General features: G+C 37.4%; 1 protein-coding gene across 1 annotated transcript in view; it reads right to left on the bottom strand.

The window, feature by feature from the left end:
* Nucleotides 1-25,736, bottom strand: part of LOC149287292 (von Willebrand factor-like) — a 72,360-nt gene that overhangs the window by 38,052 nt on the left and 8,572 nt on the right. Inside the window, exons 4-21 of the mRNA XM_089493011.1 lie at nucleotides 25,150-25,323; nucleotides 24,958-25,060; nucleotides 24,003-24,211; nucleotides 21,461-21,585; nucleotides 17,484-17,700; nucleotides 16,463-16,585; nucleotides 15,964-16,075; nucleotides 15,819-15,865; nucleotides 14,521-14,657; nucleotides 13,826-13,964; nucleotides 13,115-13,215; nucleotides 12,183-12,378; nucleotides 11,292-11,507; nucleotides 10,099-10,339; nucleotides 9,556-9,656; nucleotides 7,262-7,422; nucleotides 4,605-4,708; nucleotides 1,370-1,508 (exon numbers count right to left, since the gene is read on the bottom strand). Coding sequence (XP_089349137.1) covers nucleotides 1,370-1,508; nucleotides 4,605-4,708; nucleotides 7,262-7,422; nucleotides 9,556-9,656; nucleotides 10,099-10,339; nucleotides 11,292-11,507; nucleotides 12,183-12,378; nucleotides 13,115-13,215; nucleotides 13,826-13,964; nucleotides 14,521-14,657; nucleotides 15,819-15,865; nucleotides 15,964-16,075; nucleotides 16,463-16,585; nucleotides 17,484-17,700; nucleotides 21,461-21,585; nucleotides 24,003-24,211; nucleotides 24,958-25,060; nucleotides 25,150-25,323 — 2,645 coding nt within the window. The remainder of the gene's footprint in view (nucleotides 1-1,369; nucleotides 1,509-4,604; nucleotides 4,709-7,261; nucleotides 7,423-9,555; nucleotides 9,657-10,098; nucleotides 10,340-11,291; nucleotides 11,508-12,182; nucleotides 12,379-13,114; nucleotides 13,216-13,825; nucleotides 13,965-14,520; nucleotides 14,658-15,818; nucleotides 15,866-15,963; nucleotides 16,076-16,462; nucleotides 16,586-17,483; nucleotides 17,701-21,460; nucleotides 21,586-24,002; nucleotides 24,212-24,957; nucleotides 25,061-25,149; nucleotides 25,324-25,736) is intronic.

Raw genomic sequence — 25,736 nt, 5'->3', positions numbered from 1 at the left:
CTCTTTAAATTCTACAGAGTTAACCCACGAGTGTAAACAGGACCCAGGCTTTACCATTACTAAGCCGTACACCTTTTTATGGGCTAATAAAATCAATGTATTTCACAGAGGAACCCTGGCAGGTTTCATTAAGATATAGACTTTAACATCGCAACTTATCAAGTCTTCCCCAAGGCTATGAACCTTGTTCTCATGTTGACAATGAATTTATGCCTATCCCATGCTGGCTTGAATACATTCACTCCATTAACCTCTAGCACTCCTCTGGAAGGCCATTTCTCTTATTCACCAACCTCTTAATAATCATAGTTTCTTACATTACTTTTAAACCTTCAACTCTTTAATGTTAGACGATGACCTCTTTCCTCAGCATCTCTTCTCCTTCGATGTGGAATCCTATGTTAAGCGTTTTAAAGGTTATCCTTTTTTCCCTCCCTAGATTTTACTCCGAGCAATAATAATTTTACTCTTTAATTATCATTTTTATCATGCGAACCATCTACCATTCAAATATCTTTTTGGCCTTTGTCAAGAACATTTAAATCCTTACGGAGATATGGGCTCCAGTATAAAACTATACTTTAAATGTGGTCTAACCAATGACCTATAAAGTGACCTCCTCGTCTTCTGCAACATACAAAACAATAGATAGATAATAAGATGTTATTTCACTCTCATACAAATTCAAAATGTTTCATTCATGATGCCTTAGTCTTTGCAATGGTGGAGGTGTTGGTGGTGGTGACACTTTTTCGATTGGCAGCTCACATATAGACATCGATTGCCCTTGGGCTACAGGATTTGGTAGTAATCACTCACAAGATGCTATGAACTTCAGTGTTGGCAACATCCAACATCTACACATCATGACCTAAGAAATACTTGATTTGGTTTGGTAACATAGTTCATAAGGTTGGAAAAAGACCAAAGTCCATCAAGTTCAACCTATATACATATTGTGTCCCTACTGTGTTGATGCAGAGGAAGGCAAAAAACCCTTATGAAGCAGATGCCAATTGCCCCATACCAGGGAGAAAATTCCTTCCCGACTCCAAATATGGAATCAGAATAAATCCCTGAATCAACGTTCTGTCCCTATTAATCTAATATCCATAACTTGTAATATTATTGCTTTCAAGAAACACGTCCAGGCTCCTTTTGAACTCTTTTATTGAGTTTACCATTACCACTTCCTCTGGCAGAGAGTTCCATAATCTCACCGCTCTTACTGTAAAGAACCCCCGTCTGTGCTGGTGTAGAAACCTTCTTTAAACATGTGAAACTTTGGTCCTTGGCTTAAACATAATAGTATACTCCTCCAACCATCCCATTCATTGGATGTATTGAAAATACGTAAACGGACTCTTACCTGGACCAGTACATATTGACAGTTACCAGGAAAAGCATATTTCAGGCCATCGAATGTGATGTAGTGAGCAGCTCCTATAGCCGAACAAGTTGCATCACATACATTCTTCGTACACTGCCATTTTCTGTTCTCGCAAACACTGAAAGTTCAAATATATAAAATGCTTAATAAGATTAGATGTATAAGAAGCCACATATAAAGAGAAGTATTACACTTACAGTAAATATATATATATATATATATATATATATATATATATATATATATATATATATATATATATATATAGCCCCAGACATCACAGTAAAGTCAATTAAACCATCAGTCTGCCATGGACAACACAAATGATCTTTTAACATAAGGCTTGTGGATCAGGGAAATGTTAGCCATAGACCTTGCCTTACACCATACACAGAATGTAAAAATGGCAAAAATGTTAAAATAAACTGTCCATAATTCCTAAACTAATAATTACGGCAATGATTTTCTAAATAATTGTTCCTCCGTCTCTTTGCAGTACACCCCCTTCTTCTTTAGGACACAATAAATGACCCACGTACCCAATTTAAGTATCTTTGGGAAGGTTTCATTGTCTTATTGATTCCGACGTTAGATTTTTAGCACAGGGGTGAACTCAATGAAGAGCCAATATGATCGACACATTGTGCTGTCTCAAATACAAAGACCAAAATAATCTAGATCCGACGTTGATTATTTATACGGGTTTCTAGGTGGTTGTGTTATGCCACTTTAAGGGATAACCTTTTCTTACAAAGTTTTCACCAATAAATATGGAAATATATCTTGCATCATACATTTATAATTCATCATACATCCTAATTCATAGGTAATTCCATTCTCTTGTCCATATAATGTAGTCATTCTCTTACATTTAGGGCAAACTAAAGGGAAGGCAACCAAAAACAACAATTTTGATCTGTAGGAGACGTTTTCGTATGGATCTTAAATTATTTTGTAGACAAAAAACTCTTTATTAAGTGAAATATTGCATCGTGCTTTTATGTAACGTCAATAACTGAAACTATGTCGTTTTCCTAAACACGTTGTTTCTCTAAAGACCAATTTAGCTCAAAATATGAAACTTAATATCTCAGACATTCCGCAAAAGTAGTTTTGTTCCTGAAATATTTCCAAATTAGTAGTAGATTTAGTACAAACTGGATCTGGTCAGATATATGTTTACCATTTACTATAGTGACCATCAAACCAATAGTGCTATCTGCCTCGCTAATCGGCTGTACCTGGCCCATAAAAAGAGAATAAAGTAACATTTTATGACGCAAGGAATTCTCTGAGGTTTGCGGACCGAAGAGGAAGTTTTATGGAGAAATTCCTGGCGAGTTTTTCATGTATAATTTAATGCAAAAATTACGTGTTGAAAATATATTGGGCCAAATAACAATCGTTTAATGGAAGTTAACAAATTAGTGTAAATTAAGCTGGTCTCTTTTTAAAAAATAAATATATTGTGTGTGTTTTTTGTCAATAACCAATGAGAGATGCCTTGATTCATCAAGACTAAATCCCTACCGCTCGCCCCACCTTTATGAATATTTTACATTAATGGACATTCTAAGATCCCCTCCTATTGAACAGGTCAGGGTTGCATCTACGTCCCAGAAGCTCCCTAGAATGAAGACCATGGGCATCTCAAAGCTTTTAGGGAGCGTATGGGCTTCAAAATGGCCGAGCACATGCACAAAATGGCGGAAAGTGGCACAAAGGGTATTTGGTAGCAGATGAAACACATGATGTTACGATTGTTACTCTCCCACCCCACACCATTCCAATAGCAGTGTCAATCTGTTCATATTCCTTCCTATGGAGAATCCATCCATCTGAAGCAACACGTCCATGACCTTTGTCATTAGTTTGGTCTTCATAAGTATCCTTAATGTTTGTAAGAAGGATTTCATGTCTAAAAACCATGTTTTAGGGGGTGGGTGCATTCAAAGGCAGATAAGACCCATTCGGCCCATTTAGTCTGCCTGTTTTTTCAGATGTTAGGGCTCTGACCTTAATCAGTCCTCGGTCTCATCTTAGAGTCAGGAGCCAAGGTCCTCGTCAGTTAAGAAGCGTTAGTGTCCCTTTAACATTTTTAACACCCTCCATGCCAGGAAGGGCTTAAACATTGTGAATACCGAAATTCTAACTGCCTAAAACAGAACATTAGTCTCAAATTCAGGCCTCCCAGAAATCACGGGAAAAGGCTGCAGTCACACCACTGTGCAATATCCCCACACGCCAAACATAACACCTTTAATGTATTTCTGTTGTCTGCGCAGGTGTTCCCATCTGGCAGGGAGCTGCTTAATATAAACCTTTCTGCAAGCAATCTAAGGAAAGGGGTGTTAAATCTATTGCTTGCCAGCTGTTATTGAACTGTGTCTCCCGACAACTTTATCCAGGGTGTTGCAGTTAAATAATAGCTCGTAACTGCTATCCACCTTTTTCTATTAAATACGACTCAGTACCTGTGATGTATCGGTGGATCTGCATTATATATGACCCATGCCCAGGTACACATCAAAGCCAAGCTTGGGTCAAGCTATGTGGACCGCCGTGTAGCCGCATATATCCAGCCGTCGCCACGCTTACCTCATCAGGTGGCCGCTGGACTTCAAGTTCCAGGGTCACCTTGGCATCATCAGTCCAGCCCTAGGCTTCGGACTGAAATGTATTATGGGATTTATTTGATAAGGTGGTTGGTCTCATCAACCAAGAGGTTGTCCGTTCTTGGGTGATAATCCTTCAATTAGTAACTTTGGAGTGTATTTGGTTTTTTTGGGGGTGGGGGACGTACTACAAAGGCTACGCTTGGCAATTGCCCTTTGGGACCTTCCTTTGTTCAATAAATGATTTATTTACAGTTGACCTAAGTATGCTCAGCTCTACATGCTAAGTGCTGTTTATAGTTAAAATCTTTTGAAGTCCGAGTCTTAACTCAAGGGGATGTCAGGGGAAGTCAACGATTTTTTACCAAGAAAGAAACGTGAGAGACACTCGACATCCAACGAGGCTTAATTGTCCTTAATGTCGGACATAAAACTCTTTGGTGAACGTATCATTTGAAAGGGACACATTTTATACATGTAGGTTTTTCATTGGACCACTAACTTTGATAAACTAAATTTACCTAAAATAAACATTAAACCGGGGAGAGGGGGAGGAGAAAAATATGATAATTTTAAAATGATTCTGTACTGTCTCTTACCAAGTGTTGCAGTCAATCTTCACATCTTCTCCTGGAGCATACTCTTTCCCGGCATGGAAACATGGACACCTCTCAGGCACAACGCACTTTAAATTGTGACGAACCTAAATATTTTACATTGAAAATAAAAAAATAGGTAAATATCTCACTCAGGGTCTCACCACACATGATAAGAGTTACTGGGTGAGACGGTCATCTATATAAACTTCTTTAGCCCAAGCCCTGCTCGTTTGGGTAAAAAGGGTGGTCGGCAAGGGGATATTGGAGCAATAGAGCAAATTTGGTTTGTTAGCAGGGACAATGTTTTTTGGGGTGAGATTGCAGCTTCAACAATGTGTGCGGCAGACGTCTTGATTAAAAAAAAAAGCATCATGGATCCATTTTGTGGTCCTTCTATATTCTAATATAATATTTATAAGGGGAGTCTGGGCGTACATTTGGTTTGGTTATACATACTGTGTAGTAAGATCCTATCACAAGGCCAAGGTTTTACTTGTTAAAACAGATATACCTGCAAAAGTATTCAAAAGAATTCATCATAATTATGTGTTTGTTGGCGTAAGGAAAGATCTGCAGATGCTTTATTTTAATTGCACCTAAAAGTGCAGGTTTTTAACCTATAGGAGTGCTCAACACACTCTCAAAAGGGAGAATCTGTGGATTCTAATACAAAAAAGAGACGGCCCTGGTCCATACACACATATATTTGTAAATAAAAAGAGAATGGGAGATATTTTTGTGAGTTTCGGTTTTGGATAAATATCCTCCCAATTATTTCAATGTAACGCGCATGACTTTGTATAACACATTCCAAAAAGAGAAAGGCAGAATTAATACAGTAAATTTCAATAATTAATCAATGAGCTTTTAACGCATGTTCGTTGTATTTTGCTGCCACCTAGTGGTGAGAAAGTTACATTCAATAATAAGGTAATTATTCGCTAAATAATAAGGTATCAACGTACTGTTATTCATATAAACACGTCTTTAATTAGTACTATGTAGTTAAAAGATTTAGTAATTCCAATATCATGTAATACAATTGATCATGGCCCTTTATGTATGTTCACATCTGGAAAACCCATAGGCAAAAATTCTTCCAGATACGCCACGCATATAGGATACGATTTCTGTTTGTTTTTTTACCTGGGGGGATGTTGAGCACGAGAAAAAAATATTCTAGATGAAGTAGCGTGGGTAGTGTGTTGTCTGAACTTAAGTTTTCTGTAAGTCAAATTGTTATGTTAACTACTACTCGTTATGTCCTGTCTACCCATTGTACAGCGCTATGGAATTTGATGGGGCTATATAAAACAATAAATAATAATAATAATATGAAGTCATGATCAATCTATGGTCAAAAAATCCAAGCAATGCCATCTGAACCCTAAGGCCCTCTACACACTTACTACTGAACTCCTGCCCTGACATTAAAAGTAAAAAAAAATGCATTTTATTGTAATGGGGGGAAAAAACACATATTATTTTTTTGTTTTAAGATCTTATTAGGTTTTTGTTTTTTTCCTGTTTTGTCATTTAGTAGCTAATTGTTTTCCAGTAAAGGAACAAGAAAGGTGATACATCCTGCTGGTTAAAAAAAAAAATAAGTCATTTTAAGTTAAGACAGAGGGTTTATATTTGAGTTGAGCCATTAAGAAACTGTGGTAAGTTCCCTGACCTCTCTGCCTCAGACAACCCATATATAAAAATGGGTAAAGCTGGGACCTCACAGAATTCCAGATGTGACTTTGATTCTCTCCTTCTTGGTAACATAAATCACTTGTCACTTGTACTGTACGCACACTGGATTAATTCCATCTGTCGGTAGGAAGGAGTTAAAAAAACTTTAATTATCGGAGACAAAGAAGTCTAAAGAATATTAAAATAATGAAGGTGTGTTCGTTCCTCGTTAGGTGAAGGTTATAGAAAGTACAATACATACATTGTGCCAAAATTACTTGGCCATAGCCGACTGTGAGATGGCATTTGCTTTCGTTGGCATGCAAAGCCATTCCCGTTAATGAAAAAAAGATGGTGGTTCGCAGACAGGTTTGGGAGTTTTGCACATTTTCTGAATTGCCCATAATTATCATGAGCAGTTTTGGAGCAAAACTCTAAGTAGGACTCACCATGGAAGCCAATAGAAGTCTTCTGCTAATTGCCCCCACATGAAATAATCTGCCCCACCTTTGTGCAGTATAGAACTTTGTACTATGTATCCAATGTATCACATGGCCCTTTTAGCAATAGCTCACATGAATGGTAGCTCCAAATTATTTTTATTTTAGTTTTACTGTGTCCTATTTATTAAGGTGAGAAACTGTTGAGTAAAAGAGTTAGTACGGGGAAGGAGCCTTCATATTTTCTGGGCAATACAAGGGGAGTGGCTTGATGCTGGCTCCTCCCATTCTATATATATCAACTTTTTACCAAGCCTCACCCATTTCCAAAAGTTTACTTCGCTTTCTGCTAATGCCTGGTCCATTTTCTATCTTGAATTTTAGAGGAATTTCTACGTTTCCTTAGATTTTCCTTCTTATTCACGTTTACAGTAAAGCTGAACATTTCAGCTCATGGGAAACACAACTTCGACCAGGTTGGTCCTACACATTATAGAATGCTGGACCTTGCATGGACAATGATCCTTGTTCTCTTACCCATCCCTTGGGGCACATGCATCCAGATACACAGCCATGGCTCATGCATTCCAGCTCATAGTTCTGGCAGGTTTTGGCACATTCTATTCCGGTGGCTTTTGGATCATTGGCAGGGCAAATAAACCTATCCAGCGGAGGTCTGCAGGTAAGACTTCTTTTCACTGTAGAAAGAGAGTCAATTACAAAGAGTTAAAAACAAGTGTAGGATTATTTTTTGCTAAATTACTAAACTAGCCACATTTACATATCATGAGCCTTGTCAGTAGGGAGCTAGTATAATCATCTAGGCACAAGTGGGCATAAAAGTTATTGTTTGGGCTCACTTCTACAGTTTGGATAAATACCAAGAGACTCACCAAGGTGGAAGAGCATTGTCAGGAATCTGTTAGCCTACCCAATGATGCCTACTCAGGGAAACCTCAGGTGTTAGCTCATTTGGGCTATTAGAAAGGAAAAGCCTACATCAGCATTTCAGTTTAACACTTCCCACGTGGGGACCCCATAACTGAAACACAAACCAACTTACCGCTGTCTGAGAGAACCAACAACACCAGGCACAAATGTCACAATTCATGGACCTCACCAGTAACATGCAGTACGTGTCATTCTAGGCATAAGTGAGCAAGAAGGTCCATGTTTGTACTCACTGTTACATTTGGGATGAACCCCAAGAGATCCTTTAAGAGAGAAATATCATACAAAGAAGTATACCGTTGTAGGTGGGATTAGACTGATATGTTGATACTGAATTTTCCTGCATAAAACTAAAACATAAATGACCCCAGAGTGGGGACACACCATAATGCTGTCCATTCTCAGGTGAGCTAGACTCATACGTCTTTGTATTCTATTTCTGTCTTAGGGGATCGCCTACCGGTTTATCTCAAGTGTAACGGTCCACACGTTGACCAGCTCTAACTCACTAACAAGCACAATGATGGTGGTGGAAACTAACATCTGGGCCTGTAGGTTGCACACAGATTTTGCATTGTGTTTCATTTGTCCAAGGCCATTTTGGGCAGGATCAGTTTCTTATGTCTATGGAGCTTTTTTCTTGGTAGTGGTCCAAGTGAACAAAATCTTCAGATGCTTTGGAGCAGCCATGTACTATTAGGCAGGCTTAGTAACTCAAAGCCTATTCTTCGTCGAGTTTGTCTCACCCATCTTTGTATAATAGCGTCCGCCTTTAATATGGATGATATTTCTAGTTTTGAAAGTGTTAAATTCAGCAGAATAGGTGGAAAAAGTCCAATAAACCAGCAAAAAGTATTGTGGTTCAGTTTATAATACTCCCTGTGATAATAATCTCCACACAATAAAAATGGTTTCTTGCAAACCCCGTATTCCTTTGATCGCAAGCAAAGTTTGGTTTTTTTTAGCTATGGTTTCATCAATCAACAAAATCATATCCATGACATTAATAAAATGTATGTTTCTGTAAAAAAAAAAAAGAAGGAAAAAGAAGAATTCCAATTGAGGAATATTTTTTTCTGTTGCTCATTTCTATGGTCCATGACCCTTGAATGACTCTACTATAACAGCTGAGGAGGACTAATCTCCCAGCATGGATCCAAAGTCCTATCAAGAGACAGCATGGACATGTTCTGTATCTACATCGTTTGTAACAATCTCGTGTTACTTTTGGCATCTTATTCTCAAATTATAAAATGGGAAGTGATATTTGGCACTTGCGCACAATGACTAAAGCTTCTTCTGGCCAACAGCTGACTCAGTTGGTTAAACAGCGCCATTTATTTTAGGATAATATAGTTAGGAGGCTTGAATGATGTCCCAAGCCCACAGGTGTGAAATTAGAAGTTACTATAATAAAGACAATCTATTGTCACCAGCAGCATGGAGGGGGGGGGGTTATTTTAAAAGCAAGACATCAAGAATAATTACACGCTTGTGTTTTAAAAATAAATATATGGAACATTGTTAACAATTTATCAATTAGTGCCATAAAAACATAGAATTTGACAGCAGATAAGACCATGTAGCCCCCCTTTAGTCTTGCCTAATATTTGTTACCCAGCATGTACCTTCTTAGTAACCCTTCTCTGAGATCTCTCTGGAATATCAGTGGATTTCTGGAGTTGTGGTCTTTAGGACTGCACACGATACATAGCGGGAGGTCTGACTATTGACCATTGTACAGCGCTATGGAATTTGATGGTGCTATATAAAACGATAAATAATACAATAATGACTAGAGAACTTTAGTTTGGGACTTATTTACCCATGTAACAATTTACTATACTTTTAACGGTAGGCAGCATAGCATGTAAACAGACCTCTTGCCGATGGTCGATATTCTTGAGCGAAGAAATCATCTGAAAAGTAGGCGCCGGGTACTTCATTAGTACTGCAGTGCATCAGCCCGTTCTCACAATAACTAAAAAGAAGCACGACAATAATGATTAATACACTACATCGGATATAGACATGGCTAGTTTGTATTGAAAACAAAATACATTTTCATACATAATTAGAAAAAATATAAAATAATAATTTAAGCAGCGTAAAAAATGAGAACACAGAGTGCTACCAATTTAACAAACTCTCTTATTAAAAATGTACAAAAACTTGACGCGTTTCGCCAATAAGGTTTCTTCAGACATAAACCTTTCTACAAAGGAAAATGAAAAGAAGGAACAGTGAGGAGACAGAAGAGGAGAGTCTAAAAAAATAAAGAATATTATTCTGTGTATAAACACATATGCATATTGATGTAACGATGACATAACAAGGATAGACGCAACTCTATAACCAGTTCTGAACGGTAAAACTTTGAGATTCTTAGAAGGAAACATTTTGAGGATCTTAAGTTCACTTACCACATGGAGTGATGGTTCGAAAAAATGTCATCAGGCTGAAAAAGCTCTCCGTCATAATAGCATGAACACTCTGATTTGGGTACGCATTCATTATATTCGTTGACATGCAGTCCAGGGGGGCAATAGCATCCCTCCATACAAAACTCCTTACAGTCGGTATCAGGCAGAGACAAGGATCTGCAGGTTTGGTTGCACGGACTTCCACATTGTTGGTAGATTTTTCCTTCTGAACACTTGACAGCTATAACAAAAAAACGCACAGCTCCGTGAATTACATGTGTGGTCGCTTAAAAATTGGATTCATTTTGAGATTGGAGAAGCTGATCTTTGTCAAAAGCAAATGTTTCTTTTTTTCACCTATAGTTTTAAACTCAGTTTGCTTGCTTGACTAAAATTGACCAAAGACATATTAACGTTGACATGTTTTCATTGAATATTCTTAGGATGTAACGTGACGTGTAAACAAAAAGTAAAAAACATTTCGTTGGCAGTTCTGTAAACGCTACACCAGATGGCGCTAAAGGTTCAGTATGAACAATGGAATTTCTCATCTGTCTCAATGCCTATTAATAGCAGAATGATTACATTTGTAAAAAAATATCATAAATAACTACCGTATTTTAAAAGAATGACCTTGATTTTTGCACAGTAATCATTTTATTATAACATTGATTCCTGGCCGGACTGGCCATCTGGCACACACCGCAAATGCTCGGTGGGCTGGTTGCCGATACCGCCACATACGTAACCACACTAATGTTCCAAGAAGATCAGGTCCTACAGTGTGTGGCCACAAATTGGGAAGAGTATAAAAATGTAACACGCCGCTGCTTGTATCCAGATAGCCAAACAGATAACAGACCGGCTGAGGTTTGTTTGCTATACATGATGGAGAACACAATTTTTGTCTAAGTGGAACAGCGCCTTTAACAGGGTTCATATAAGTCGGCCAGTATTCAATTATGTGATTATAGGCAAGATTGAATGCATCCATAATCATTATTTGGGATTTTTCTGTTACAGGACAGTCAGAACTTTACAAATTCATGCGCATTGATGCTAACCCAGAAAAGGTACATAAAAAAACATAAATAAATATCGAATATAAGTTATCAATAATAAAGAGTATAATTTCCTGTCTGTATATTAAAGACGAAACCGGTAAACATTCCAAAACTCTAAAAGTCACTTACGGCAGAATTCTGGAGTTCGCCAGTCAATCACGATGCCTTTTCTAGAGCAGGCTATGGCGTAGGTTGAAAGAGCAGAACACATACATTCCTTCCCATCTGCGCATGAGCAAACATCGTAACGGCAGTTCTTCAGATACGGTGCAGGGTTCACCTCGTGATGGCAGGGTTGAAAAATAGATGTCATAATGGCGAAGCATACGTCTTCAGCAAACCTGGCTAAAAAAAACCAACATAATGTATAAAATGCTGGTCATCTGGCTCCACCGGACCTGTGGCATACAGAACGACACACTAACCCAATATGCCACTCCAGCAGATCTGGTGCTGTAGTGTGTGGCTGGTTACGCATAAAAACGTAGCATGCGGCCGCACATATCCGGCTGTCGGCTGCACCGACGTCATTGGGAGCCCATTGGCCTGAAAGTGCCAGGGCCGCCTCGGCATCATCAGTCAGGCCCTGCCAGTAAGAACCATTCAGTGTATAAACGTAAACATTTAGGCAAACGGTAGCTGCCATTTCTATTGGCAGTCATGATTGGAATTTCTGCTTGTTCCAACAGCGATGTAGTAAGGGCAGTAAACATAGGCAATCCGCTGATTTCTACGATGCAACTGAGACCTTCAAATACAGGTTATTTCACACGCAGTGATATCATATGTCATGATTGCCTTCTTCCAGAAACAAATAGAGATATTTAAAACTGACAACCACCAACTTATTTGTAGAAGAACCTGCCGCTTCTGGGTACCAAGATCTCATTTACAATCAAAACAAGAATTCTGACATTCTGGTGTCCAATCACCCAAGTGAAATAACGAGACAGCTACAGACTCTGTGCCATAACATAGTAATGTCATAGTGTCTTTTTTCACTAATTATTAATCAGTTACCTCGTTTGGGATTTAGACTACATGGATCTCGGTCTTGTTTTAGCAGATCTGTACAATCTCCGCTGAGTTTCCAGGAATTCCCAAAGTCCTCCACACTCGCCTCCACGAGCCCAGATGGCGAGAGGAAGTCATCGCCTTGGTTGCCATTGTAGTTTCCACAAAGACCACTTGTGTAATCTGAGTAAATTGGTGACACCTGGAGTTGGACGAGCCATTGAGTGAGATATGGTTAGAGTCAGTGTATTCATTAATTATGATAATGTCATCATTTTTCTAGCAGATCTGAATCAAGCTTCATAAACACAATAAGCAGTTCCTTTCTTTATCACCCATTCACCCCACCTCTTTTGAGAGAGATGGCAGTGAGGAACATGCTTTGATAGACAAACTTTGAAGCATAAACCCCAGAGCTGTATACAGTAACAACCCCCAGCGCTGTACACAGTAATGTCGGTCGGCATTGACAAAAACCTGGCTTTATCTCACTTTGTTCCAATAAACTCCCTTTATCTGTAGGTCTGGAGGCTGCCATTGTTGTCAGTCATGTGATATCTTGGGTGTCTTTCCTTCTTAAACAACACCCGGAGCTGATTCTTTAATGAATTTACAGAAGTCCGTTCCTCCAGATGAGTAATTAAGACAGAACCTTTCTATTGTTTACCACAATGTATTACGATAAGGAGTCAACCAAATAGAAATGGCTAATATGCAGTCTCCTGAAGATATATGTACCAAGATTTCAGTGTCAATAGTAGATTTATATCATAAAATAATTACGATGTCATAAAAAATAAAAGTTTATACACAAAAGTTTTTCTAAAATGCATTTTGAGTCATTCCACCTTAAACAAAAGCTGATGTTCAAATATGAAAAAAAAATCCAATAAAATATTCTAGATAATTTAATAAATATGGATTTCTAAACGTCTTGCCTTTACTAAAAGTTTTCCATGTCCATCCCAATCAATCTGTAGATCATCTTTGTAAGAGAGCCGTACTGAGGACATCACGGTGGTCTGGATACGGAGGGGACCTGAAGAAAATACTTATTTCTTTATATATGTCTTTATTTATTTATATATATATATATATATATATATATATATATATATATATATATATATATATATACTACAAATAGTAACTAATTATTCATACAGTCACAAAAGCTTATTAGTTTAAGTTTTATTATTTCAGGTTCCACTTTTGATAACGTAAACATTAAATCTAATTTAACAGATTGCATTTTCTGCTAAAGATAACATTTTTGTGACCACTTTGTACAAAAGTACAAAGTGGATATTGGCTTTCCCCATATTTTAGCCAGAATGTATGATGGTGAATATTATTATTATTATTATTATTATTATTACCTTTTATTTATATAGCGTTAACAATTTACGCAGCGTTTCGTACAACATAAATATTCAATGGAAATTATAAACTAGAACTGACAGACTGAGACAAACCGATACATTAGGTAAAGAAGGCTCGGCTCGAGAGCTTACTATCTAGAGGGAATGGGTTGAGGAGAAACATAAGGTATGGAGAAAGAGGAGGGATAGCGTGGGGGTTCTATTAGTGGCAGGAAAGTTGTAGCTACAAATATTGTAGGCTTCTCTGTCTGTGTTTCATTTTATTACCATGTAGTAAAGGAAGGAGGACGTCCTGACCATCTAGGGAGACAACCCCGCCGTGCTTCAACTTTACGGTTATATTTTGCATGTCCTGAAGGCGTACAGAAGCAGAACGGATACATACGGCATCAGCGTCATCAGCGCACTAAAGAATAATAAAAATAAAAGTAAATACAAATAATCCAATAAAATAGTTCACATCCCACCAACATTATTAACAATGTCAGTATTAGATACACACTTTACTATCTCGGAGTTTTTGGCCATACTCCCAAGGGACCTCTGTCCTTCTTTCCTCCCCCGATGCCCCTTGTTTTCTAGGAGCTCTTAAAAGTCCTGTACATTAGCCAAGCCTCTAAGCCTCCTCCTAAGCCAAAAGTGCCCTCCTCCAGATATTCGAAATGCTGAAAGATGTCGTATTAATAAAAAAAAACCTGCATTTTCTCCTGTTGGCCCTGTAAACTGCATAGGTAAATCCCTTGAGATTTCGTGAAATTCCCCACACATAGATATGCATTATGAAGGTTACCATGGTCGGCCCTTCATACTGCATAGCGGTATTAATGACTAAATGTCACTTCACCGCATGCCAATGGATCAACAAATTCTAAGATTTAAGTTTATTAAGTATTAAAATAATAGCAAATATTATATATATAGATATATATATAAATATTCAGTATTTAATAAGCATTAAGTACCTGTACAGTTTCTATAACGACGGAGAATGAGTTGTCCATTGTGTCTTTGGCGAGCAAGTAATGACATATTCCGCTGAAGGTAAAATGCTTGTTATCAAAGCTTTTGAAATGGGACTGTCCCGTTACGAAGCATTCCCCTACGGAGAAAAGCAAAAAGATGGATGACATTTATCACAATTAATGTCCTAAATACGGTTAAGTTCATAATTTTGTAAATTACGCATTAAGCATGAAGACGCAGGATTTAAAAAAGGAAACCCAGGGATATTGGAGTTAATTCATGCAAATTTATTATTATGTATAATTATTAAGAAATTATTTCAAGTATATGTTGCTGCCAAACATGCTTTATTATCATATTTTTTTAAGGGAAAGTGTCATTCAGGGTTACCTGGAATTTTATTGTCTTTTGATGACATCATAGCAGAGGATAGCAGACAATTATACCAGAAAAAAATGTAATTATTAATTATATATATATATATATATATATATATAAAATCTATTTAGAATGAATGTTTAATGCACCGACATACGTCTGTATACTGTACTTATTTCCTACTTTGATTTCAGGAATATTTGCTTGAAGATCATAAATTAGAATATTTTAAATAAATTGTGAAATACATGATTGCATCATTCCTTCTGTAAAATGCAGCTAGCAACATAAAATATGTGTTATGTTAAATATAATGCATGATATGTATTCCCTAAAAATGTGAAAAAAATGAATTATACTAAATTTAAATTTACTTTAAATACCGAGTCATACATGCATATTCATAAAAAAAATACTTTTTTAATGTAGATTTTTATCATAATATTCACAGAATTCAAATATTGTGTTTTATTTTATGTGTTTTATTTTGATCATGTATTTTTTTTACAAATAAGGAAATATTGACGATTCCTAATTTTATGTTTTTGCTTCTCGAAGGAAATGCGTGAGAAAAAAAGGCTTCCTGTTTCTTGGTGGTGGTTGGTCTGGATTCAATGAGCTTCCTTCGAGGAATGCCCCTAGTGAAGCTACGTGTGTTGTAGGGCATCATTAAAATGTATATGTTTTATTGACATAGTTTATGAAAGTTATCATATATATATATATTGGACCTGGCAAAATCTGTAAAAAAGACAAAACAAGAAGAGGTCAACCAAGGAATTTATCTCAAGATGAAATAAATGTAATATTTTCTATTAAAAGGAAAATATTGTACCCATGTTTTCTAAGTAGGACTGGCAGACAGATATATGCCGTAAATAAAAGTACGTATATGAGGTTTTCTTCTTTATTTACATACCTGGGCAATCTTCACTGCTGCATTCCCAAAGACCACGATTGCAGGTACTAAATAAGAAATATATATATATATATATAATTTATGGAATAAATGTAAAAAACAGAGATGATATTTCCAGTAAAGGTGACCATGGCGGACTTCTTACCAAGTATTACAGTCGCGATGGATGGTGGACCCCACAGGGTATCTCTTTCCAGAATGAATGCACGAGCACTCCGATGCATCAATACATCGATCACCATCAAGTACCCTTCCCTCTATAGATAAAAGGGAAAAAAAAAATTGAATTGTATCGCCCTAAATTTAGCTAAGCTACTGTGGTCAGGCCTTAAGGTCTTGTATGAGAGGTGGACATATGGACAAAGTTAGAATCCCTTATCTCCTGACCCCCAGGGAGATATACATTTTGGAAGACCAACCTTCAAAAGGTGCTTTCAACAAAGACGTAATAATAAGTCAAATAACCTCAAATATACCTTTTCTGGAAAGAAGTCATACTAAAACAACCACATAGTTTCTTCTGTGGAAAATTGGTAACTATACATTTTTAAATTACTATTCTTGGGAAAATTAAACATAAAATGGGCAAATAATAAATGCATTTCACTTAATTATAAAAAAAATGTAGTGTGAACTGATCTTACCTGGGCAACTACATCCATCAAGGCATTGTTCTTGGCACACCTCATTGATATCTAGACTCTGGCAGGTTTTAACGCAGGGTGTCACACATTCATTATATTCCATTCCAGGTGGACACTGGGGTTCTACAGAGTAAAAAAATCAAGAAAGTAACTTCAATTAAAATTCCTATAGTCATATTTTCACCAGGATCTAGGATCTTGATATACACTACTGTTCAAAAGTTTGGGGTCACAGCTGTTTTTCATGGAAAACAAGGACATTTCTGGCTGTAATATAATTGCAAAAGGGTTTTCTAATCATCAATTGGCCTTTTAAACCTAAACGTGGATCAGCGAACACAATGTGCCATTGGAACCCAGGAGTGATGGGAGTGATAAAGGGTCTCTGTACACTTTTTAGTTGTTGAACGTCTACTCTGTATTTCTGCTCCACTTCATGTTATTTTAATGGACAAAAATTGGTTTTCTTTCGAAAACAAGGACATTTCTAAGTGACCCAAAATTTTCAAATGTGGTTTATAATTTAATATATTTAAGTTTGTTAAAAATATTAATATACTATTCATACAAACACAGATAAATCTGCTTTTGTCACAAACATATAAATAAAGTACAGAAACATAAAATGGACCCTAGATAATTTACAGCGATAAAGCTATTGCGTTTTATTATGACTATATAAAAAGGACTAAATAAAACGGGGTCTTCTGGGGATGGTATTGCAATACTAGTGAAGAATGCATTGACAGCCACTCAGACATCTAGCATCAATATTTGTTATGCCGGGAAGATATATGATGTCACAAGTCTAGAATTTGTTGTAATAATGAAGTAATCCATTGATAATGATCTCAAAGTTGATTTTTTTTCTCATTTTAAAATAAAATTATTTATTTATTATTTATAATATGTATTATTATTTATATATTATTTATGAAAATTATTTTTTTTATGAATAATTTGAGGGTGCGCTATTTTTTTGGGGTGATTTTAAAAATGTTAAGAAAAAAGTATCACTTACTACAAGCAGTGTGTGTCGCCCAGCTGTTCATGATAACGCCATGCTGAGCGCAGGTTCTTGCATATTCCAAGAAAGTTTCACAGGGACAGTTCATGTCCTCGGCACATGTACACATGTCATCTTCACAAATAGCCACGTATGGATCTGGGTCAACGACGTGATGGCATTTCATGAATGTGGAGGATGTTTTCAGCAATTCGCATCTTTGCAAAAAGCCCTAAAAGTATGAATTGTTATTTGGTAGTATTTAGTGGCCATACGATGATGATGGCATCTGCCAATGGAATGGAATCCAATAGGTCCTCTTCTTAATAGTTTTATTCTATCTAATTCACAATTATATTATATAATACATACAGTTTCATATAAATGAGAAGTAAAATATTGAGCATAGTTGTCTTTTTTTCCCAGGAATACAATATTTATATTGGAGCAAGATGCAGGGATAGTACGTCTATTGAACATCAATCTATGGGGCATCTTGCGTGTCAATGGGTGGTAATGTAGCAGCCAGAAATAAAAATAAATGCTAACGCAGTAAATGTGTTTACCAATTAGTTAGCTTGAATAGAAAAATATGCACTTGTATAAACTGGCATCAATAAGTCAAAAGGGTCTCTTCACTAAAGGGAGAGTTTACAGTAGCCCAGGAGGGTTGAGTTTCAGCTCCTTGAATTCACCAACTCCGTTGAGCTCTGCTGCAGAAAGAGCTTGGTCAGCCCTGCATAATGTATAGTTAAGTCAGTGAGATTTCTTTAAAGTTGTCTTCCATATTGAATTATGTATTATAGGAGGCTAGTTCAGGACATAACGCCGGAGAAACTTGCTAGTGTTGTCCCATAATCATACTTGGGAACTCTTCGGGTTTGACCCGGAGATTACCGGGTGAGCGCTGCTCCTCCGGTTCTCCGGGTCAAGACCCGAATCCTCTGGGTCGCGGGAGCGGGGTCTTGACACACCCCGCTTCCCGCCCATTTTTTCCTTTAAATGGGGGTGTTTCCCGCTGCCGTCCGTGTGCAGTTCTGACCAACTATCCTAAAATGTTACAAACGCTCCTTCCAACTCTCCATTTAGTGAATACACCCCCATTAAGTCCCCTAAACATTCTAAACAAAGTCCCTAGAAGCCTTGGGCCTTCAGTAATACAGCTTTAAACAAAAATGCCCTTCTTTGGCTATCTGAAATATCGGAATGCATGAAAGAATCTTCTCTGTTCTGAGAAGCTTAAGTAGCAGAATTTGTTATATGGACGTGGGTTGTAAATTTGTAAGGTTATGTTTTAGTAACAAAGACCATTTTTTTTTAACAGAAAATACCAAAAATTCAGATATTTGTGCTATGTTCACTTACAGTTACCTAAATCATATGTGTTTTGATTTTCAAATCCTTATAGATAACCAAGAATTGTCATGATGTGCAATTTATTCACTGTTAACCCTCGGGTGACAAGAGTATTTATGTTAACTTAAAGGATTCTAGCCCTACCGACGTAACTATTAACCCGAGGATAAGTTATATTTGTTGAGTTAAATTCCTGAAAAAATACTTCCTTGCTAGTGATGAGTTACAAATTCCTGTGTTTATATAATTTCAGTTTTACTGGTTCCCTTTGGGAGATAACATAAAAGAACACAAACATTTCCACTGAATACCAAATTAATATAAACACTAGCTACATGCACACAATGGTTGTTTCTTTCCAACCATCACGCCAGGTACCTGGGGAATACAGTGATGCAGATGCAAAATGGGGCGGAATATGAACGGGTTGTCATCATAAAACTATATTTAGTATATTTAAAATAATTATAGATTTTGCACTATTCTCCACTATGTAGGAGAGGGCTAGCAAAGGAGCAGGAGGTCAATTGCCCCCCATGGCTGGTTTCAAAATGTTAGGCCCCCATCTTCTTTCTCCCTTTAATCTGTTGACGTCAAAAGATCTAAAGTAAGGACCATTTACACTTTTTGACACCATTTTCCCTCCAGTCTTCTTTGGTAAATGTGTGTTGGGCAAGACTAGTTAATGAGCCTGGAGTGTGTTCAGAGCTGGACTGGTGATGACGGGCCGGCCCTGGCCATTTAGGGCAAGTGGCTGCCTGATTTTGTAAGTGAGGCTGGATATGAGCGGCCACACGCTATGTTTTCATGCTCACATAGCATGTGGTCGGCCATATCCAGCTGCTGATCACGTGGTAAATGGACTTGGTGTGCCAGATGGCCAGACCGTGTTCGAATGTGTGTTGGCTGGTTTGGACTGAAGTCTGAACTTTGACAATCCTCCTCTGCCACTCTATAAGTTGTGTTTAGCTTTTTTCTTTGGATGGATGAAGAAGAATAAAGTAGAGACATCTGAGGTGCCAAAAGTTTGATGTTGATATGAATAAGTTTATAGAGTTTAGATGTAGACCCTGGATGGTCTTACATTAGACTTTCTGCTGGGTTCCTCATATGAGCATCTATGGCTTTTTCTTCCTTTCTTACATATATAATAATAAAAGAGTCATTTGCCCTGAATCCAGTGTGTCCAGGCTGGCAGGGACTAAGGTGATATGGAGATATCTCTTCTCCAACATTGTTCACATGTATCAGAAGGAGTATCAGGTGATGATATTTTGTCTTCAGAGTCTCTAAAAGTCTAGAACCACACATGGAGTAAATAAATAAAGCAGATACCCCCTCTCCCCTGCCTCCACTACCCTACAAGAACCATAAATGGGGTGTGTGGATGTGTATACTATCTGTATTTTAAAACTTCTATATAGACTCTAATAAAGGACTCTTTCCATTGGTGGCTCCAGGGTTATCACAGGCAAGGATTCTGCTAAAAAAAGTCAATTTACTAAAACCGCGTGAATATTTTTGGGTGAGTGGGCAACAAAGTCCTCAAGAACTGCAAGATTGTTTTAGAACAAAAGCTTTAGTCATTCTTCTTATTGTGTTTATTCCGTGTTGCCTTACAGTGTCCCCACAGAAAAAAAAAACCCCGGGATAGGAATGTGCATTCCTAGAGGAAATTTCAATAAACAAAGAAATCTTTTAAAGATGGAAAGATCTAGATCGTTAAACGAGCCGTTGCATAGCTGCATTCCAGCCGTCACACGATGAAGTTATACGCAAATATAAACTTGACATTAATCAGTACAGCACAGTGATCAGCATAGATGCTGTATATGATTATCAGTCCATATTGGGGCTGTAAGGATATATAAAATATAAAAAAATACCTGTGGTGTAAATCAGTTTCTTTTGGGTAAATTGGGCATTTTTCGGATTTTTCTGTTTTTTGGTTTTTTTTTAACAAAAACAATTCGGATGAATTTTTCGGTTCATTTTTGGCTCATTTGTTTCCAGGCAACAAATTATGTTCCCTGTTAAATATTCCCCTACCTTCTCTGTCAACCACGTCTTGGTCTTCTTGTTCTATTTTCTCTCTTTCATTTTCTCTCTTCTATGTTCGTCCTCATCTTCACAGACATAACCTGGCACAAACGTCTGCCAAAATGGCGGTGCTCTATGGTGATTGGAGGATCGGGCAAAAGGATGTCGACGCTGCCATCTTGGCGGAAGTTCATGCCAGGTTATGTCCACGGAGATGCATACAAACATAGAAGATAAAAGATGAACAACAAGAAGATGCAGAAGTGGTCGGCAGAGAAGGTAGGGAAAAATTAGAGTGAACAAAAGTGTGAGTGTGAGTGAAAGGGCAGCGAATTTCGGATAAAAATATTAAGGTTTTTTGCTTTGTTTTTGTCCGATTCGTGGGGGGTCTGGCCCTGTTTTCGGGGCTTCATATGAATCATCAATTTTTTCTAAATTACATAAATTTGCAATTTGTACGAATCTTAATGTACGAGTCTAATATAAATACAGTAAAGGTGTGTGTGTATATGTATGTATGTATATAAGATCTAATATCCCTCAGCGTTTAATACCTTGGAGAAAGTGGGCAAGGGATGCCTTGCTTTAGGCCTTACCTTTTCTGCAGTTTCAGATGTTATATTACAGGTATTATTAGGTGGATACACTCGTTTGCACCTTTTTTCTCCCCCATGCATTGCCCAAGAATTTGCAAACTCATGGCTCTTCTCTGCCATAATGCCTGGATAAAATAAACAAAAAATACATTTAATAAACAAGAAATAAATATATAAATAAATTATGTTTCTTGCCAACACTTTTACAATTACAGGGATAATAATTTCTGTCAGATTCCATTGCAGCCAGCAGTAAGATAGGTGTACAGACAGGGGTATTCAAACACAATCGGTAAACTTGTTACCTGAAACTTTATTTATTTTTATAATATTCTACTGTTTTGGTCATTTTTGTGTTCATTTTTATGTTTCGTTGCATTGGTTTGCAAAGGTTTTCCATAGAATGAAGGTGAGAACACCTACAAGGGGCATAAGCGAAACCCTGTTGACGTGACTTGGTGCTCGGTCAAAATGGAAGGTTTTTAACCATTTTCGTGCCAGACAGGGGCTCAGTGCATAGTTTTGCAACAGAGTTTGACCCTCTCTTCACGCCAAATTGGATGTTGGCCTTCTTCCCACTGTTATCTTTCCTCGTGCTTTTCCCTCATAAAGTTTCCTCTGTCTGATAAGTATTTCCTGTGTCTTATCACTGCTCGCCAGATACGTCGTCCTTATTTCTTTGATAGATCATTGTTTGGTCTGAGGTGTTCCAAACGGCGTAAAATGGCGTTTATCATATAAAATTAGAGTTACTAGAAAACAAAAAATCTATGAAAATTTGTATTTTTGTCTTATTTTCCTAAATAAGAGTAACATAATGTAGTTTTACAATCTTTTCCATTTCCTTCTATAGATCATAGTTCGTGGCTATCGTGGGACGTTTTCTACATTTCTAATTTAATAGTTTCATTGAATCTAGTTATCCAAAGTGATTGACCCAAAGAAAACACCCCTTTGCCATCTTATAGAATCTTATCATTCATAAATAACCCCAAAATAAAGCAAGGAATCAGCGCAGACACAACAAATACTATTTAACCCCTTAAGGACAATGGGCGGTCCCTAAACCCATTGAAAACAATGCATGTTGTCATTAAGGGGTTAAAAAGCCCATGAGGAATAAATATTGGGGATTCCGTCACACTATATGGCCATATATTGCTTAGCCTGCCATCACACCGTTATGTCCTTCTGGATTAAACTGATTTTTGTCCCGTGAGGGCTCCTTCATTTTCTTACGGACTTTGTATCTTTTGATAGCGTATATATATATATATATATATATATATATATATATATATTAAACCATTATTACCTAGAATGCGTCTATCCAAAAAAAAGTTTCCTCTTACAAAATTTGTGGCCTTTTCCTGCTTGTTTTATGTACGCTTTCTCTGTTTGTTTTTACAACAAATGCCACGAATAAGTACCGTTGCTGTTAGTTATAACAAGAAAACACAATGTAATCATAATATCTGTTGTTATACGTCACACAAGTCGGTGACCTTCAAAACGAATGCTCATAAGGTTCAGAGCAATGTGTAAAAATAGTTATATTATTCTTTGTTGATAGTCATTCTTTCTCTCCATGCGAACAAGCGAGATTGCTAGAAAAGACCAGAGTGCTACTGCTACCAGGGGCACATAGTTATGCATGGGCATGTCTAAAGTCAGACCAAACCAGACTTATGTGCTAAATAATTCTTTGTAGGGCTTCTCAGATGACCCAAAATTAATCTCAGGGCCACAACTGAGCTGTGTCAAGTTTCCCAAGTTTTTGGCTGGGAATACCAGTGTGGGGTCACGTAGGGCTTTAGTGCTTGGCTTGGAGGGTAGGAGAGTACGCCAGAACCAAATCAGTCACAAAAAGCCCTACTTCTCTTTGTTGGTTGCAAATAATGTAAGGACTTCCAGTATCGTTATGGCATAAATTAAGGCTCCTGGGGTCTAGCGTAGCCCTCGTTCAGTTCATGTTGCTCCAGGGCCAGTTTGCTAACCTCTATGCAAGTTCAGCAGCCCTTTTATTCTAGTCTCCCTGCCATAGAATGTTGATAAAAGCCCACATTTAATCTAATTCTGGATTTCCTCACCACTTAAGAAACATTTACATTAGTTTGAAAGATACAAAGTTGAATAACAAGTCAGGGATGGTAATCAGTATGTGTTATTGATTAAGGCATGGTTTAGATACCCATGTTGCTCTAGTCTTGTCTAGTCTAGTTTTTTTCCCCCATATCTCCTATCCTTGCTATTTGGTAGCACATGAAGGGCTAGTTTACTATAACGTTAAATGACAGCTTACACGTGCTTCAGGAGGGTCAAGAGCTATACAAGAACAGATGAAGGATCAAGGCTAAGTTTTAATAATAAGGAGGGAACAATGTGTATCTACTGATATATATACAATGAAATCCTTCTCTTGGGAGAAGCTCAGTTGGTTGGCCATTGATTATGAGTAGTGAAGTCAGGGAGCTAAGATGTTTAATTTACCTGCAAAATCTAAGAAAAGTTAATCAAACCTGTGGTCACCTTACTCACTTACCCTCTTGAGTCATGAAATCATCTTCTGCAAGTTGATTGAAGTTGCCGCAGAGCCCACATGTTTTGTTGGATAGTTTGTTGGACAACACGACCTGCACGTTCCCGCTGGTGTCGATCTTAACCATAAAGCCATGCTCCTGACTAGACAGTGTATAATATCCAGCTTCGGTTTCCAGGAATATCCCATTGGAGGCGTATGGCATAGAAATGCTAATATATGATCAGAAACAAAGTAGTGCGTCTTTATTAAGGTGGCCATCACTATCATGACAGATCACTACTATGAGATCACTAAGGCAAAAAAAAGTAATTTGAGGTTTTGAAACATATTAAAAATTCACAGTGCTTTCTCTAGACCAGGACTGGTATTAGTGGCTCTTCATCTGTCATTGAACCTCAACTCTCAACTTTAATATCCATGGACTCCATGGAAGTCACCTACCAATATGCTCAGGGAAGCAACACAACTTTAAATTGATTTTAATAAAATGAATTAAATAGGGGGTTTAATTGTAATGCAGAGCACTGGCTGGAAGGAAGGGGGAGTTAAAACAGGAGAGAAACGAAGGGGATGGTAAGAGCCTGAGATGAAGAAGTCTAGAATAACCCAAATAGAAGGAGGTTAGAAGGAAAGCTGGATAGAACAGTTTTAGATGGGATTGTTCAATTGAAGAGTAGAGACAAGGTAAATTAAACAGAAGGGGGGTTATGAAAGGAAAGTGAAAGGGAGAATTTAATAGAGGAAGATCAAAAAGGGGAGCAGAACCCAAGGGTGAAACTGAAAAGAGGTGTGAAACTGACCTGGAGAGGTTATTACATGTAATTTAGTTTGATGGAGATGTGTACAAAGAAGGGGAGAAAGGATTCTGTGTCATGTAACGATGTATTCAGTACAACAAATATTCTGTGTGTGGTCCCTCAAAGCATAGAACCCCGCTTAGGAGTCATTGTTTTACCTTTTTTCTCCTTCTGTTGCAGTTCCGTCCAAAAAGACGTGAATGTCAAAATATTCTCCCAAGTACATCGACACGCTCTTCCTTTTACCATTTCTATAATCCACTAGGGTGACAGATAACGACGTCTTAGTTAAACACTGTGTCTGGTTCTAGATGTCTATTGCCATTTATTAGCTGTGTGTTACTTCTTACCAAGCAGGGAGAAGGAATGGCGGTGACAGTCTCCAGCCAGCATGTAACTGCAGTCTCCAAGAAAGTCATAGAATGTGCCATCGAATGTCCTTACATGGCTTCCTCCAAAGAGGCTACATCGTGATAGCATGGACCAGTCCAATTTCCCTTCGGCAACCAGGGGACTTAATATTCCTTCAAATAAAAAAGAAACATGTACATGAAGCAAACAGAGGTATTCCGATTTGCATTTAAAGGAGTAGTTTTCCAAACATGAATTCTTATAATGAAACATCAAATTATGGTTATGACCTTCAAAATATTTTATTCAGCTTTCAATAAAGTATGTTGGACTTTTATGGACTTTTGATATATGACACTTGATGATTAAGGAACCCTTCAAAAAAAAATTCTTTAAAAAATGTATTTTGGTGAATATTGAACACTTTGTTCTGTTTCAGAGAGGCATATTGTTTGATGACAACAAAAAAGTGTCACCTTTTTGGGACGAGTTTATATAATCTGCCGGATAAGCTAGACAGGGCTTGAATTTTTCCAAAAATGTTTAGATAAAGGGTGTCAGACTCGGCCCTTGAGGGCTGTAATCT

Source organism: Sceloporus occidentalis, unplaced genomic scaffold (assembly GCF_023333645.1).
Source record: "Sceloporus occidentalis isolate IW3139 unplaced genomic scaffold, rSceOcc1.0.p SCAF_62, whole genome shotgun sequence".
NCBI classification, from domain to species: domain Eukaryota; kingdom Metazoa; phylum Chordata; class Lepidosauria; order Squamata; family Phrynosomatidae; genus Sceloporus; species Sceloporus occidentalis.
Note: the sequence above shows the minus strand (reverse complement) of the source record. Positions and strands in the feature narration are given on the sequence as shown.